Here is a 15,035-nt window from a genome sequence, read left to right as displayed (position 1 = left end):
CCCTCATGAGAAACAATAATGTCGCGCGCACTACCACTCCTCCTGGATGTCGTCTACCCTCTTCTCGTCTTTGTTCGTCTGGCTTTTTTTTCGAGTACTCGTCCTCCTATCCACGGCCACCTACACACTACTCTCTTTCGGCTACTGATCATGAAAAGAATTGCACGCGAATAGCGAGCGCGAAGAACCGCGTCTCACTTGGAAGCTGAAGAAAAAACGATAGAAACTGAAGTTCTGTCGCTTGTTTCGAGTTCCCTTCCGTTCTCTTGCGCATAACAGCAAAGTGATGAAACTTCAAACCGTGCAGACTGTTCTGCGCGTTACTCAAATTTCCAAAGGAATAATAGAGGAACGCTTTAAATAGAAGGGTAAATGAAAGAATACCATTCGTTTGATAGCACAGCGTCACCTCTAATTTGACGCGAAAAGTAAGAAAAAATTGAAGAGAAAACGTCGTTGCAAAGACTCACCGGAATGTAGCCGTCGGGTTGAGGTCTCTCGTTGTCCCTGAAGAAAATTGCTTAATTACAATCAAGCATCCACGAGTTTCGGAATTCACGTTCGATTATCGACATGAAACGTACCGATGTCGTCGTTGTATCACCGGCGTCTGCGGGGTGCTATCGTGGATGATCACTTGGGTGGCGTCGATCTCTTCGCATTCCGAACTCTCTTCAGCGGAATCTATATTCGGAACATGGACAGATTAATTAATTTATTCCCAGTTTCTTCTAAATTCGTCTACCATATGTTTTAGATCGTTTCCCGCTAACCTAAATTTCCTTTCACCAGGGGAGTTACAATCGCCAAAATCTGTTCCGACGAACTACTCGCTAATCCTATCAGCTCCCCTTCAGTCGTATACGTGACTACGCGTATATGCCTACCCACGATTCAGCACCCATCCGTCGAGCGTGCCACTATTCCCAGAAGGAACGGTGCTATTGATTGTCTTCAAAGGGACACCGTCCTCTCGTTAATAATCCTAGTCTCAAACTACTCTAAATCCGATACTGGTCGCATTCGATATACAATTGGTAATTCGAACAACGCGCGCTCGTGTGTGTGCCTCCGATCGATTCTAAATCACGTTACGTTCGTTCTGAACTCACCCTCGCCTATACGCTCGCGTTTACGGATCCTAGACAAGATAGGGCTTGGACACAAGGTGGTCGTGTCGCCCAGTAGGTCGTCGATGTTGGTGTGCTGGCCGATGAATAGCGGTAACGTAGAGGGTCGTTTCCTTGGAGATGATCTTCGTGGTGATGGCTGTACGTTGTCGTAAGGCGAGTCGCGTCCTCCATAATTGTCTGGTGGATCCGGAGGATTCTCCACCTGCAACATGCACAGACTTTCTTGTAACAAAATAATCTATGACGTTTCTCGGTAATTTTGGATGACAAATTAATTCTGTTGTAGCCAAAGTGGCTGTTAGTATTAGTCTAGAAGTTATTCTTGCAGTGTGAGCAATTATTATTTATGATGTGAGAAAATTATTTATGATGTAGTCCTGTTAAATTTAATTGACCTACACTAAACAATGAAATAAGTTCCCTATTTGAATGGCTGATAATAAAATACAACTAAATCTATTCTATGAGAAGGAAAAAAATACGAAAATTATTCACACAAAAACTCCTACGAATAAAGGGTCTTAATCTATTATGCATAGATGAAGCTAATAGTAGTACCGCATGATAACGAAGCTCACACATTCTTCGTTTCAGAGTCTCTCACGACAGCCACTCGATTTCTTAATCAAGACATTAATTAAGTTAAAGGCTTAATCATAGGAACAACGTTATTCTCTCACCGATGTCAAGCACGCGAGGTTAAAGATTTACGACGTCGCGTATTATCGGGTTGGAGTAGATACAGTCTTGTCAGTTAGGGTCCGTTAAATGAATAATGCACGATATATGATCACTTTACCCCTTCGGGACTGGCGCGATCCCCAAGCGGCTCGTCAGGCGGAGGTGGCGGAAACTCGATAGGGAATCTAGAGAGGCTTCTCTTCGCGTATATCTCAGGTTCAGGGTTAACGCCAATATCGATTCTCTCGAACGATTCGGACGAGTCGGAGGTACTGTTCGATGTTTCCAAGGGAATCTTAACGACGCCCTCAGGAACGTTTGACGAGCTGTCCATCCACCATGGTTTCTCACCGGACTCGACGTGTCTAACTTTGTTTAAATTTCTACTGTATGTCTGACTGTCGTCCACCTCGTCCTTATAGTTATTAATATTCTGCGTAGGAGTTGCAGCGACAGGAATGACTTCGACTCCTTCAGGTACATTTTCAGGATTGTCGCTCATCCACCATGCTTGTTCCCCGGACTGCTGGTGCCTCAGTCGATTTCTTCTCTCGCTGGACCGGGTACTGCAACGACTCGAGTCTCGTTTCGAAATAGGGGACGCTATAGACGATTGTTTCTTCGATTCCTCCGACGGAGTATTATCGTTTGCATCAAACCACCATGCCCTTTCTCCCGATTCTTGACTCCACACGGTCGAACGTGACGGTTTTTTCCCTTCCTCCGAAAGGATACTGTCGTTTCCGTCCAACCAGCGACCCCTATCTCTCGAACCTGCTGAGGAAGATTGTTTCTTCGTTTCCTCCGACGGAGCACTATCATTGGAATCTAACCACCAGGTCTTCTCCCCTGATTCTTGTCTCGAAATCGTCGTCGACTGCTTCCTCGCATCCTCCGAGGCACCGCTGTCGTTCGAGTCTAACCACCAGGCTCGTTCCTCTGATTCTTGTCTCCACACTTTGTATTTAAATTTTCCTGGGAACATACAATTAGGGGAAACGGTTTATCTAAACGAATCAAGCTAATTTACGTTCTGCTTTCAAAGCTGAATGTAACGATGTACAAACGAACTGTACGTTTAAAGAGGCGATTCCAGGTAGATATGTAATTAAGTCGTTTAATGCCATACGAATTACCGTTAATTTATTAGGTACATACCATCTTCAAAATTACGACGAGAAAAAAGTAACGTTTATTTTCCTAAAGCTTTTCATTCACCTTTCCTCCGAATCGTTATAAATTGTGGCAAAATTTATTTTATTTTGAAAACCGTTTTCTCATGAATTTCGGAAAAATAAACAGGCGTCAGATAAAAACAGTTACCACCCAATTCCTTTGCAAAGTTCGCAAACATCTCCCTCGTGCGAATCAAAATAAAAATCCCATTTACCGGAAAATGAAATACAATGATTGCAAGCGTTGACTTACCATCGTCAGGTAAAGTACTGCTGACGGTCGTTTCTTGACTGAAATCGTCGTTGCATACGCTTGCCGTTTCGACACCTTCGGGGACGTTTTCGGAGTTCGGATCCATCCACCAAGGCTGTTCCCCGGAAAAATTTCGTCTGATCCTCACGCTGGACTGTCTTCTGTCGTCGTTCTTCTCCGAGTTCGTGAAGCTAAAGCTCTTCGAGAGACTCTTCGATAAAGGCGCCGTGCCGTGCTGTTCCGACTTCTTCGCGTCAGTGCTCTCTTCGTTGGAATCCAGCCAACCACCTGATTTACCGGACTCGCTGGAATCTTGATGCTTATTCTTGAAAAGATTCGTCACCGGCGCAAGAGCCCTCATCAGGAACGATTTAGCCTCCTCCGTTTTCCCCGAACGATCGCTCCTTGATCTTGGGCTAGACGGTGGTCTGGGTGGTTTGTCCGTCGTCAGAGACATTTCGTCGGCTGACGACGCCAGCACGCTCGTTCTCGACGATCCGGCGCTTATCTTCCCTTTCTTCTCGCAGAAAGGAGACTTCGACGTCCTCCTCTTACGACGTCTCGACCCTGGTCTTGTCTGCTTATTATCATCCTCTTCCTCGCTGCTCGACGAATTCGAAGAATTCGACTCGCTATTTCCGCTGGAACTCGAAGTCCCATCTTGCTTGCTCCTTTTCCCGGATGGCGACTTTGAGCTGCTCCTCGATTTCTCGGGTCTCAATGAACTGCTCGTCTCATTTTTCCTACTGATGCTCTTCGACGACGACGAACTGGACGGTATTCTCAGTCTGGATCTACTCGATTTCACGGAACTCGAGCTCGTTTCCGACGGAACAGCCGGGCAATGGATATTCGGTTCGGAGTTCGGTTCGGACTGCGAATCTTGAGAGCTGACGGACATGCTGCGTTGACTCTTCTTCATCCTGCTGTACTTGGACTGCGATGGATCGCCGTTCTCCATGTTCAACGTCGACTTGCGGAAGTCTTTGTTCACGTACTTGACGGGTACAATGCTCTTGGACGCAGATCCCTGTGTGACGTCGCTCTTCGGCACAGGTGGTTTGCCACGAGCATCCGGCGAACCGCCCTGTCTCAGATTCACTGAGGACACGCTCGAGCACGACGTGGACGACTTCCCTGACGACGGCGGCAGCGTCGCCTTTATTTTTACACCCTGACTCGTCATCGAACTGGCTGACGACGATTTCGATCTGCCAATTGGCACATTTACAGCGGAACCGTCTGACGAGTCGGTCCGCGTCATTTGGCGAGGCAGATTTTTCACAGAACCGCTTCGGGACTGGGGTGTTGTGGATCGGCTTTGCGACGAATTACTGTTTTATTGGAGAAATAAGAAGCATGTGAGAATGTGACTGGTAGCGATGGTGAAGAGGAATCCAAGAAGCGGAATATGGATCTCGTGAAATTAGTTGGTCTCTCAAGGTTGATCGATAATTCCCTGGTGTCATTTGGCTACTCTGATGTATCGTGACGTTTGGGTTCGTTTCTGTCATTTACGTCAATCGTGTGGCGCGATATTGAGAAAGAGATTATTTATACGCAATCGAGGAATTACCTTGAGCGATCAATTAATTTTAAATTGTGGATATAATACATGTAAAATGTCATTGACATCGAGAATACAAAATATTAGAAAAAGATTATTTTACATTTTTGTTAATCTTTTGTCTCACGAATATAAGAAATTAGAAACAAATTTGAAATTATTTTACAACTTTATGCACACCTATCAAATTGAGCAACTACCTTTGGAAAGACTCTTTCGCAGATGAAATGGTATCGCTTTTAAGAGTGGAAACTTCTTTACTCTGTTCCTGGCAATGTCCTTCAACTATCCTAGAGGATTCGTCGAGTTTCGATAGCGAACTAGTATCAGACTTAGGCGTCGAACTTCTCCTCTCCCGCAGTCCATCAGATTTGGTTGATGAACTCGATGATGACTTCGCAACCTTGCCTTCGTTCTTCGTCGCGATACGACCCAATCTTGGTATCGACGGTCTCTTCTGACTGCTACTCTCGCTCTTCGACATCGAACTTTCCCTGCTGCTCTGCTGTTCTTCGCTCTTGGAAACGCTTTCTCGAGAGTCTGACGACTTGGAGACAATACTAGGCTGCTGCGGTGACTCGACCCTCTTTAAGATCGAAGGACTCGCTAAACGACTGCTTTTCCCTTCAGTCTTCCCAACATTGCAAGAACGGGTTTCGCCATTATGCACTTTAACCTCCGTCTGATCCCTATTTGAACTCCCTTGCTCATTAGTTGCAGTCGCTTTCGAATCCGTTTTCGTAACCGCAAAACCCAAACCACCGAACACTTTGGTACCCGGCTCGTTTTGGTTCCTACTCCCGTGAATTTCCTGACTAGAACTGGGTGATACTTTTGAACTAGAATCGTTCCTGGAAGCGTCATTCGGCCTCGAGAACGCGAAGCTGTTTACCCTGGAGTTTGCTGTGCTGCCTCCGTTAAAGCCTCTCGCGTACACGCCACTTCCACTCGAATTAGACGAGAATTTGTCCAGATACGTGGTCCACGGTGCCCCCGAGATTCGTCCACCGCCACCAAATCGTGAAAATCTCGAGCCATCCTCCAGCCTCTCGCTCTGAACCTCCTGGTCCTTGGTCTCCGTTTTCTTTCGAACTCGAGTCACTTCCCTCTGACTCGCGATGCCTATGTCGGCTCTTCTGCTTCTTACGAAGGACGAAGAAGCTGGCGGACTGGGCGACGTGCCCCTCGTGACTATCGTAATGGTCTCATTCTCTTGAAGCCTGTTGTCGACTTTCAATTCTTCTGGCTTTACGTATGTCTCTGGCGTCGTGGCCTTTCCTCTGTTGGATTTAGAAGAGTCTTCGTCCTTCAAATTTGCCGGCATAGGCTTACTGCCTGAAGTTCGGAACCTGTCCGATCCGGAGTAGCTTATAGCTGCCGGGACTCGGTCGCTGCTGCTTCTTGATGAAAGGAACCTGCTACCAGCTGTCGAGCCGAATCTCGAGGAGATTGGCGCCGAGCTCGATTCGGAGGCACCTACGGATATTTTATACCGTTGAGAATCGTTTACCTTTCAATTGCTATAAAATAAATGAATTCAGGAATTTTTAGAAGTGAAAGAATGTAAACGATGATAGGGTTTGAAAAAATATCTGTCGTCACAAATTTAACACCTTAAAATATTAAAGAACAGATATTTCTTAATGTTGAAATAAGTAACAAAGGCAATATCTTCTAGATATCTTCATTTTTTACTTATTCTCACATTCAAAAGAAAATAATTACTGAATAGACTTTTACTGTTTTATGATATATCGTCTGACATTAATGATAATTATATTATTCTAATAATTATTTTTGAACATTATCTACCTTGCTCACAACATTTACGTTCAGACAAAAGATAAAAACAGAATTATTAGATAAAATAGTAGAGTTTCTTTCTCGTTATCATCTTGAACCGTAAATTAATTCAAAACGAGTTACAATTCCATTTCCCGTGAGACACAATGCTTATGAGTACGAAAATTTATAGCTATAAACATCATGTGAAAAGCTTCTTATACTGTTTTACGATCCTCTACAGCATAAAGGAACTGCTATTCGCTGTCCAGCATCGTACCTCGCGCAATATTATAAATGTATAAGTTTAGAATTCATTTAAAGAAATATTACCTGACTAAACTACAGTGTATTTGAATAACCTCTTACTTCTTTACTAGCGAGAAGAATTTATTATCATTTGAACTATTCAGAGACAAGGTGGTAAAACACTGACTTTAGTAGTAAGCAAAAATATATAAGTATACTATCCAATCTCACTCCCCAATCTAAACCTCATACCTAAAGAAAACTATTACCGAATTTTGTAAAGTATTATTAATATACCTGCAAATATTCCAATATACATGTTTAAAAAAATAAATTTCTATATCATTTCAAAGACAAGGATCCATTGCAAAGACACAATTTATATTTCTTCACAGCACCTTCGTTTTAACCTAAATCCATTCTTCCACCATTTCCAACATGGATAGTAAAATCCCATTTTCAACAAAATATAAAAAAAAAAATTCACTCACTAGAAGTGGCACTGGATCGACCATAGGAGGGGGCTCTCGAGTACATTCTGAAGGAGTTCGATTTTCCGACGTTGACTTCCGGGCTAGGTTCGCGGGAACTTCTCCCCGAGTTCGGCCGTAATCCACGGTACGAGACCGGTGGATGATCGGCCCTCTCTTTCTTCTCGATTCTACTTTCGTTTCCATAAGTTCGAGGCAAGCTCGATCCAGGATACGTGTTCGATCCGTATCGCGATACTCCGTCGGCCTCTCTGCTCTTCTCGCGGGAAGTGGCACGGTTATATCTGTCCAAAACGGAGGCGGGCCTCTCCGAAGTTTTAGTAGCTGGAAACGAGTACTTCTCGAACAGGGAGGATCTGCTGCTCGATAATGGACTTTTCGCCCCTACGTCCTCCGTCGACGACCTACTCGGATGCAGTCTACTTTTTTCGACGTCCTTGTTACCTGGAAAAGCAATACACAGTGATATTTTATTTGTCACCTTTTCCCTTTTAGCGAAATTGAACCAGTGAATCTTGTATAAATCTATCCTACTGTTATTACAGACAAATTTAGTATTTTACGTCCATTGATATAATAATCCTTTCCTGATAATAAATATAAAATATATTCTAGTCGAATTTATACTGATATGGATATATATTAATAACCACTTGCAGGATTAAATTTATCGTTATATCAGAACCGCGTTAAGCGAAACTTGGAACTAATACAAGAAGAAAAAGAGTGCAGTGGACACACTTATGCTACATGTAGGTTGTTCGGTAAGCCGCATTAAGTGTTATAAGAATATCGTGTTATAGAAGGATTATCGGAATTTTTTTGGCGTGTTAATGTCGAAAGCGTGTTTTGGAACTACCGTGTTATATGAAACCTAAGTGTACAATTAGCATTAAATCTACCACGGCTTAAATAACCGATTTTTAATTCTTCATTTAAACCTGACTTCCCGACTGTTCTTAGAATATACGTGCGCTGAATTTCTCAACGTCTCTTTTTATTCCTATTCCTTTCACATTCTTAATTTCCCATTTCTTCATGCAGCTACAATCATTCATTAAACCGATCACAGAAGATTTAGCGTTAATGAACTAAATAATGGAAGCTACATTCGTCACGTCCTCAATAGCCAACAATATCCAAAGAACCTGAAACTGCAAAACGAAGACCAATGAGCATAACGAACTACAAATCAACTTACTGGAATATTTGAAAGTAGGTTTCTCGTCGGACTTGTCCTTCTTGAGGAAGGCATTTCCGAATCCAGAAACCCTCTCTTTACCAGGCACACGGCTGGAACCGGAACCAATGGACGACGTGTAGCTGTTCCTGCAACTCGGAAGGCCGCTTCCCGTGGAAGATCTTCCAAAAGTACCCGCGGCGAAGCCAACGTTGGTCCTGGGTCGGTAGGCGCCGCTGTCACCCTGCAAACCGTGAAACATTCCTGATCAGTTCCCTGTCGATTTATCCGCTGCACCGTTACGCGGGACGACGATCGATCGAGGGTGATCGAAAAGCGGGCCGAGTGCCGGAAACGTCGGCCGCTCGATCGGCCGTGGCACGGGCCGCGGAACAATCGGGCTGTGGCGAACTTCGTGCAGCGAACGAAGTGAAATTACCGATCGAGATTGGCCGGCACGCGGCTCGACTTCTTTTTTCACGACAGATTTATGCGTCGCCGCTCCTCGCCGCGATAGAATCGAGTGTCACGCTGCGTTTTATTGCCGAACTGTGGCATCGATTGCGAGACCGGTAAGTAGCACGGTGAATGACAATGGAGTAGCCTGCGTGATGCGAGTCATTCTTTGGGACGTGATGGTGGAAGGTGATTTTGAGAAAGAAGGTTTTTGGCATGACGGTAAAAGTTTTTAAATTATAAGACTCGTATTTCATAGGGCATATCGTGGATTTCGAAGTAGATAAATATAGATACTATGAGTGAATTGTAAATGGATGGTTTGTCAAGTATAGGTACGCGAAATTATTCCTTACTCTATTAGAGACTTGAAAAACTTACACTGAAGCAATTTAACAACAGATGCACATAAAATGGACATAAAATTTAACTCCAAGGAGTGACATAAAAACCACTTGTCTATGTTAGAAGAATATACCTACATAGGTAAATGCTTTCTGAAACTAGATGAAGATGGACCATGCAAGGAGAAAGAACATCTTAGAGAAAGCCGGATGAAGATAATATGCATCACCCACGGATGGTCGTGGTCTAGAAATGAAAATTCGTACAATTAACATAAATTTGGCGAAATGCCCCAAGCTTGAAATAGACCTGTGAGAGGAATAACCTTCCTGTTTCTCTGTAGGATAACGGGTGAGCCAAACAAGGTGCACTCCTCTGGTATTCGAGTTCTACATGGAAATTATTATACATATACCTACTTCTCTCACGCTGTCATGTGCAATCAAAATGATAAATTCTGAGTAAAGCAGGTTTAAATTTCCAAGAAAAGGGATTATAATAGAAGACTGCTAATTATGGAGAACGCTGTTAAAGTAAAATTTCTATACATTCATGTATCTGTAGATCTTAATGATTTTAGGAATTATAATTGCATATTTCCTGTGAGAAAGAAGAGAGAACTTTACAAAATTGTGCATAATTTAATTAAATACGCGTAATTAATTTTCATCGTTGTATTCCTTATCTAAAAAGATAATCCTTGAGTAATTTAAAAAATATTTAGATACCATTTACATATCAGAAATGTCCATAATTATTTTATCCTGAAAGAGAATAAATAGTCATGAACAACGACTCAGGGAATGAGCACCTACAGAGTATACCTATGCCGTGCTTTCACCTTCAACTCCTGGTTCTACATTCTGCGGATGACCGGAATCAAAAGCTATCACTTCAAGGTAATGATTTATCTACAGCATTTTCTACATACACAACTCGTTTGGCATTCGTCCAAAGGAAATTGAATGGAAGTTCAAAGGAAATCATTTTTCACCGCGTGAAACTCGTGTTATCTTTACTTCTTGAAATTTTCATTCCAGGTAAGCAATGTTCACTTTCTCCATTTCTTAGCCTTGAATAATTGTCTTCACTTTTTCAAATACCAATTCGACGCAACTTTGCCAGAGAAATCGTCGAGGAAAGCTCCCAAACGTTCCTAGACTGGAGCTCGTTCCCGTAATTAATTATCTCCTGTCCGAATACAACGTGTAGCTCTAGGTTTATTTTTCGTACAGTTTACAAGTTTCCATGGGAGTTTCGTTTCGAACGCGCAGCCTCGACTCGAACGAGCTTACGCGATACCAAGCCGCGCGATCATAATTTCAATTTAAATTCAATTACATTCTAAAGCTCCGGCATCTTGTGCTATCACGTTCAGATGAGATCCCTCTCGAAAGAGAATGAGAAAGGGGTGAGGGGAGCCTCCGTGCTGGAACTTTTAAAAAGTGCCGTTCGTTATTATGCTAATGCTATTCGGCGGGGGTGATAATGGAATTACAACGGACGCTCCTTAAGACCGCTAAAGCGATTCTTTCCAACGGAAGTGCCGAAAGAGGCCGGAAACGATAACTCCTTTCGATTCGTTCATATCTTCCCTATTATCACGTTTTAGACTCTCTCAACCGCGAAAGCCGACGCTATAATAGTAACATTGAGTAGTCCAGGTGTCGTTTGCGGAAGAACATCTTGGTTACGTGCTATGGGACTTCTTCCTTGTCGAATCGAATCGAATTACCTTGACACGTTGTATCCCAATTTCATATTATTGCAGTAATTTCAGTCTATCGTTTGACCACCAGTCCCGCCATATTGAGATATTCCAATATCATTGTGTGTGTGTGTGTGTGTGTTCTGAACGTTTATGAGCATTTGCTGTTGTTTTCTTCTTGTGTGCATTGATTTTGGAATTTAGTAAAAATATAATAGTATGTTTCCTTCAAATTATATCTTGTGAGAGTATACAGTTTTTAGCATATTTTCCATTGAATGTCCATTACTCCCTGTCGATGAAACTCTGTCAACTTTCACCCTGAAATTTTAGACAAATAGTAATTATTCTACCCTAACTTTTACAACAATATATTCTTTAACGCTCTATCTATTTTATATTCGTCCGATTTCAATGTGGAATCGATACGAAAATTATTTCCTTTACTTCTAGAATTATAAATAAGTATCAGAAGAGTTCCATAATCTGTTCAACGAGAAAACGTAGATTAGAGGTATTCGATGACACCGAAATAGACGATATCGGAATTCCTTCGATCTATATTCGTTACTGACCGAACCACCCAGATGAAACATCAGTTTTCTACCAGCCAGTAGTTCGTTAGTTATCTTAAAATGCTGCCTGGGTACGGTTCCGGGCTGCGCCTTGATGCTCAACTTCGATATTAGTTCAAGAATTCACCATAAACATTTTGGCAAGCAGCCTCAACGGTCTTTGGCTAAATTCAGACGGCAAAGGTTTGCCAAGAAGTCGAACGGGAACCTGTTACGACGTCCATTATCGGCTTTACGGTGGTTTAGTGGATGATCGTGAGGTAAAACGAAGAATCGTTGTTCTGCACCAGTCACGATGAAATTTTTTCGGCGCTTCTTGACTGACAAGTGGAAATATGTTTTAATAATATGCTTATTTCCCTTAAGGTGAAAATTTACATTACATAAAATCTCAAAAGCTGCTCTCTTGGCGAAACCCCACGGCATTTTCTACGATACAAAAGAGATCAGCTTGTAATTCGCATGACTAAGAATTCTGTGTAATCCTACTTAATATTTCATGATACAAGATTCTTCTGAAAAGTGAACTTAAGAATTTGTCGTTCGATTATCTTCTTATTACAAAACACAGATTACGTAAATGTACTGTATTAGAATAGAGACGTCTCTTGATCTTACTATTTGTAAACCTTATGTCACACAAAGACGGTTCCAACCTTCCTCCCAAGAAACGAACTTGACGGCCATCTATTCAAGAACTTCAACAGATGAACATGAAAAACAACTTCTGTTGTCAAACGTGCTTAATGATCTATTCGAAAACTGTGAACGTTCGAGGACATTTGCGAAATACGCTTCTAGATTACCATGCATAATGCTCAAAATTTCACATTCCATTGGCGAAGCGTCAGCAGCAGACGCGCGATAAACTTCCATTTCAATTCGCCAGATTTCTGGAAATTTCCCACAAACTACTTGAAAACTCGCTGGATTCCTGTCCAGGAAGGAAAATAGAGAAAACGTGGTGAAAGTAGAGGACGATCGACGTCGGGTAATTGGACAATTCCAGATTTCTTTATAAAAAAAACGAACAATCCTTTCGAAAAAGAAAACGAACTAAGAAATTCCGAAAGAAGACATAAAAAGTCCTCAAAAGAAGAGGATAAAGACAGAATAAAATGGTTAAACGTGGAAAATTAATACAAATAGCCTTCGAGGGATTTCTAAGCGCGCGTACGACGAAAATCGAACGTAAAGATCGTTTCTGTCCAATTTATCTGAGATCGATAAACGATCCATCAGTTAATCCATCAGAGCAACCACGTTCCATCTCTCTCTTGACGGAAATCCAGGGGTTTCTACCTTCAATTTAGCCTTCGCTTCTCGATATTTCGTCGGCGTGGCGAAAAGCTTTCCATTGGGTCGGTCGAATTGAAAGCAGCTCGGCCAGGAAATCTTTCGATATTGCTTTATCGTCCATAAAAATGGCTGTTTACAGCCTGGCCATCCCTACTAGAATCCTACCACACCAGCTTTCCACCCTTGATCCTGCTTTATCGATAGATAAATCGCACGGCTGCGAATCGGTTGTTCCTCATGCACGTTTTACTGCTGCAAGCTGACTTTTGTTTCACGACTGCATCTCACTTTCCTGTAATTGAATGTTTCCGAGGAAAAGCTGCCTGCTTAAAGGAGAGTCACGCATCGGTGGATAATCGTTTTGATCCGTGGAGTAGAATGGAAGAGTCTGTACCCGCTCAATTGAATGTTGTGCGTGAAATGTTCGCTAGTGGAATAGGTATAGCGGAATAGTTGCTGGAATGAATGTTTAGAATGCAAAATGTTAATTTTGTACCGCATTCTGTGTAATCGTTATATTATTGAAAAGGATACTGTAAATGCTAGATGAAGGAAAATAGTTGTTTGTAGGTTTACAGATACTATTGGTTATATGAATTGGTAACATTGTTTTGATTACATGAAAAATAGGGATATAGTTTATCAAAATACATAGGCATACCTTTTAGGAATAAGCTGGACGAATAATGATGGTAGGGGAAACTGGCGTAAATGTTTGTTAGATATTGAAGAAGGTGCTTGGATCATCATTTTTGATATTTACTTTAAAAGACGAGTTTTCAGCTGCAATATCACACTGCCTGAAAATAAGGTTTCAAATTTAACATTCAAGTTCTTTCATTGTCTCATATCAAATACAATTAAATTACTAGATTTATGTTCAATTGTTTGAATATATATACTGCATTATATTACATTGCAGTACAATGAATCTTAAGTAGTACCATGTTCATGTAATAGAATCATCTGATACTAATGTTTGGATAATAGAGTGCTCGAATAATAAGAGTTGGAGTGGTGGAGAAACTATTCCAATTGGAGCACTGTTTCTTGACATAATAATACACCTTGTAACTTGTAAAAGATGTAGTTTTATGTCTATTTATAACATTGATGAAAATTCGTAGTGACAGAATGTTAAAAAAGCAAATAAACGCTATGAGACTGATTCTCCTCATGCACATGATATTTACAAATAGAATTGAAACAATACGAGAATATAAATGAATTAACAAACATAAAATGAAGTTAAATTTAACTTCTACTTTGATTTAAAATTTGTATAATTCATATGTTTTAGTCAAGTAATTAAATTTTAATATTACTATTTTTCGTATCGTATGTCGCATGATTTGGTTAAACAAAGTAATCGATTAACGTAACGTTCCAAAACAGTTTCACAACAGTGTGAATATTGATCAAAAATATTTACATAATTTATTTTCCTATCTGTCTTTATTTACCTCTTAATAATTAAATTAATTAGCATAGCGCAATATCTTTTGACGATGGAAAAGACATTCCAATTTGTTAGCGAACCCTAGTTGTCGAGAATTGATGCTTATTTATGCTATACGATCGTTCATCCTTACTCCAAAACATTGCAGCATTAATTTCTCTCCTATAGCATACAGTAACCTAGAAATATTATATATAATAAGGACCATGTTGATGAATTTTTTATTCATTTTATACACTATAACTCTTAGAGTTAACAACAAATATAGAATGTACACATGTGTATATACCTTAATCCTCAACTTTAAGCTCCTATAAAAAATTCAAACCAAAGAGACTTCATAGAGAATGTCCTCTGCAATAAAAAAAAAAAAATAAGAAAATGATACGAGATGCAGTAACTTTTCTGAAATGAGCATTCAAGCGTCAATAAGCAAGAATTGTATTTGTATCAGATCCGTACTGATGAGGATGTGGGCGCCCGATGCAGCTCAAGCGATTGCAGCTCGAGGGGAGGCCGACTAATTGAAGAGTGTCAGTCTGATTTAACCTCCGTCGACTGGTCGCATTATTATAATTTACGACGTGCCACCAGTTGTCACGAACTCCACGGAACGAAAACGCCGATTCGTCTTCTTGAAATTACAAAGTGGCGTCGATACTTGGCGGTTTATAAAAGGTTC

The 15,035-nt window shown here is 41.3% G+C and overlaps 1 protein-coding gene across 1 annotated transcript in view; it reads right to left on the bottom strand.

Moving 5' to 3' along the window:
- Positions 1 to 15,035, bottom strand: part of LOC108549902 (serine-rich adhesin for platelets) — a 157,877-nt gene that overhangs the window by 120,467 nt on the left and 22,375 nt on the right. The window contains exons 2-9 of the mRNA XM_017903472.1: positions 8,533 to 8,755; positions 7,332 to 7,775; positions 5,010 to 6,285; positions 3,243 to 4,576; positions 1,933 to 2,789; positions 1,113 to 1,335; positions 585 to 684; positions 471 to 507 (exon numbers count right to left, since the gene is read on the bottom strand). Of these exons, the coding sequence (XP_017758961.1) occupies positions 471 to 507; positions 585 to 684; positions 1,113 to 1,335; positions 1,933 to 2,789; positions 3,243 to 4,576; positions 5,010 to 6,285; positions 7,332 to 7,775; positions 8,533 to 8,755 (4,494 nt within the window). The remainder of the gene's footprint in view (positions 1 to 470; positions 508 to 584; positions 685 to 1,112; positions 1,336 to 1,932; positions 2,790 to 3,242; positions 4,577 to 5,009; positions 6,286 to 7,331; positions 7,776 to 8,532; positions 8,756 to 15,035) is intronic.

Source organism: Eufriesea mexicana, unplaced genomic scaffold (genome assembly GCF_001483705.2).
Source record: "Eufriesea mexicana isolate 0111107269 unplaced genomic scaffold, ASM148370v2 scaffold2351, whole genome shotgun sequence".
Classification (NCBI taxonomy): domain Eukaryota; kingdom Metazoa; phylum Arthropoda; class Insecta; order Hymenoptera; family Apidae; genus Eufriesea; species Eufriesea mexicana.
This window is presented reverse-complemented; position numbering and strand designations above follow the sequence as displayed.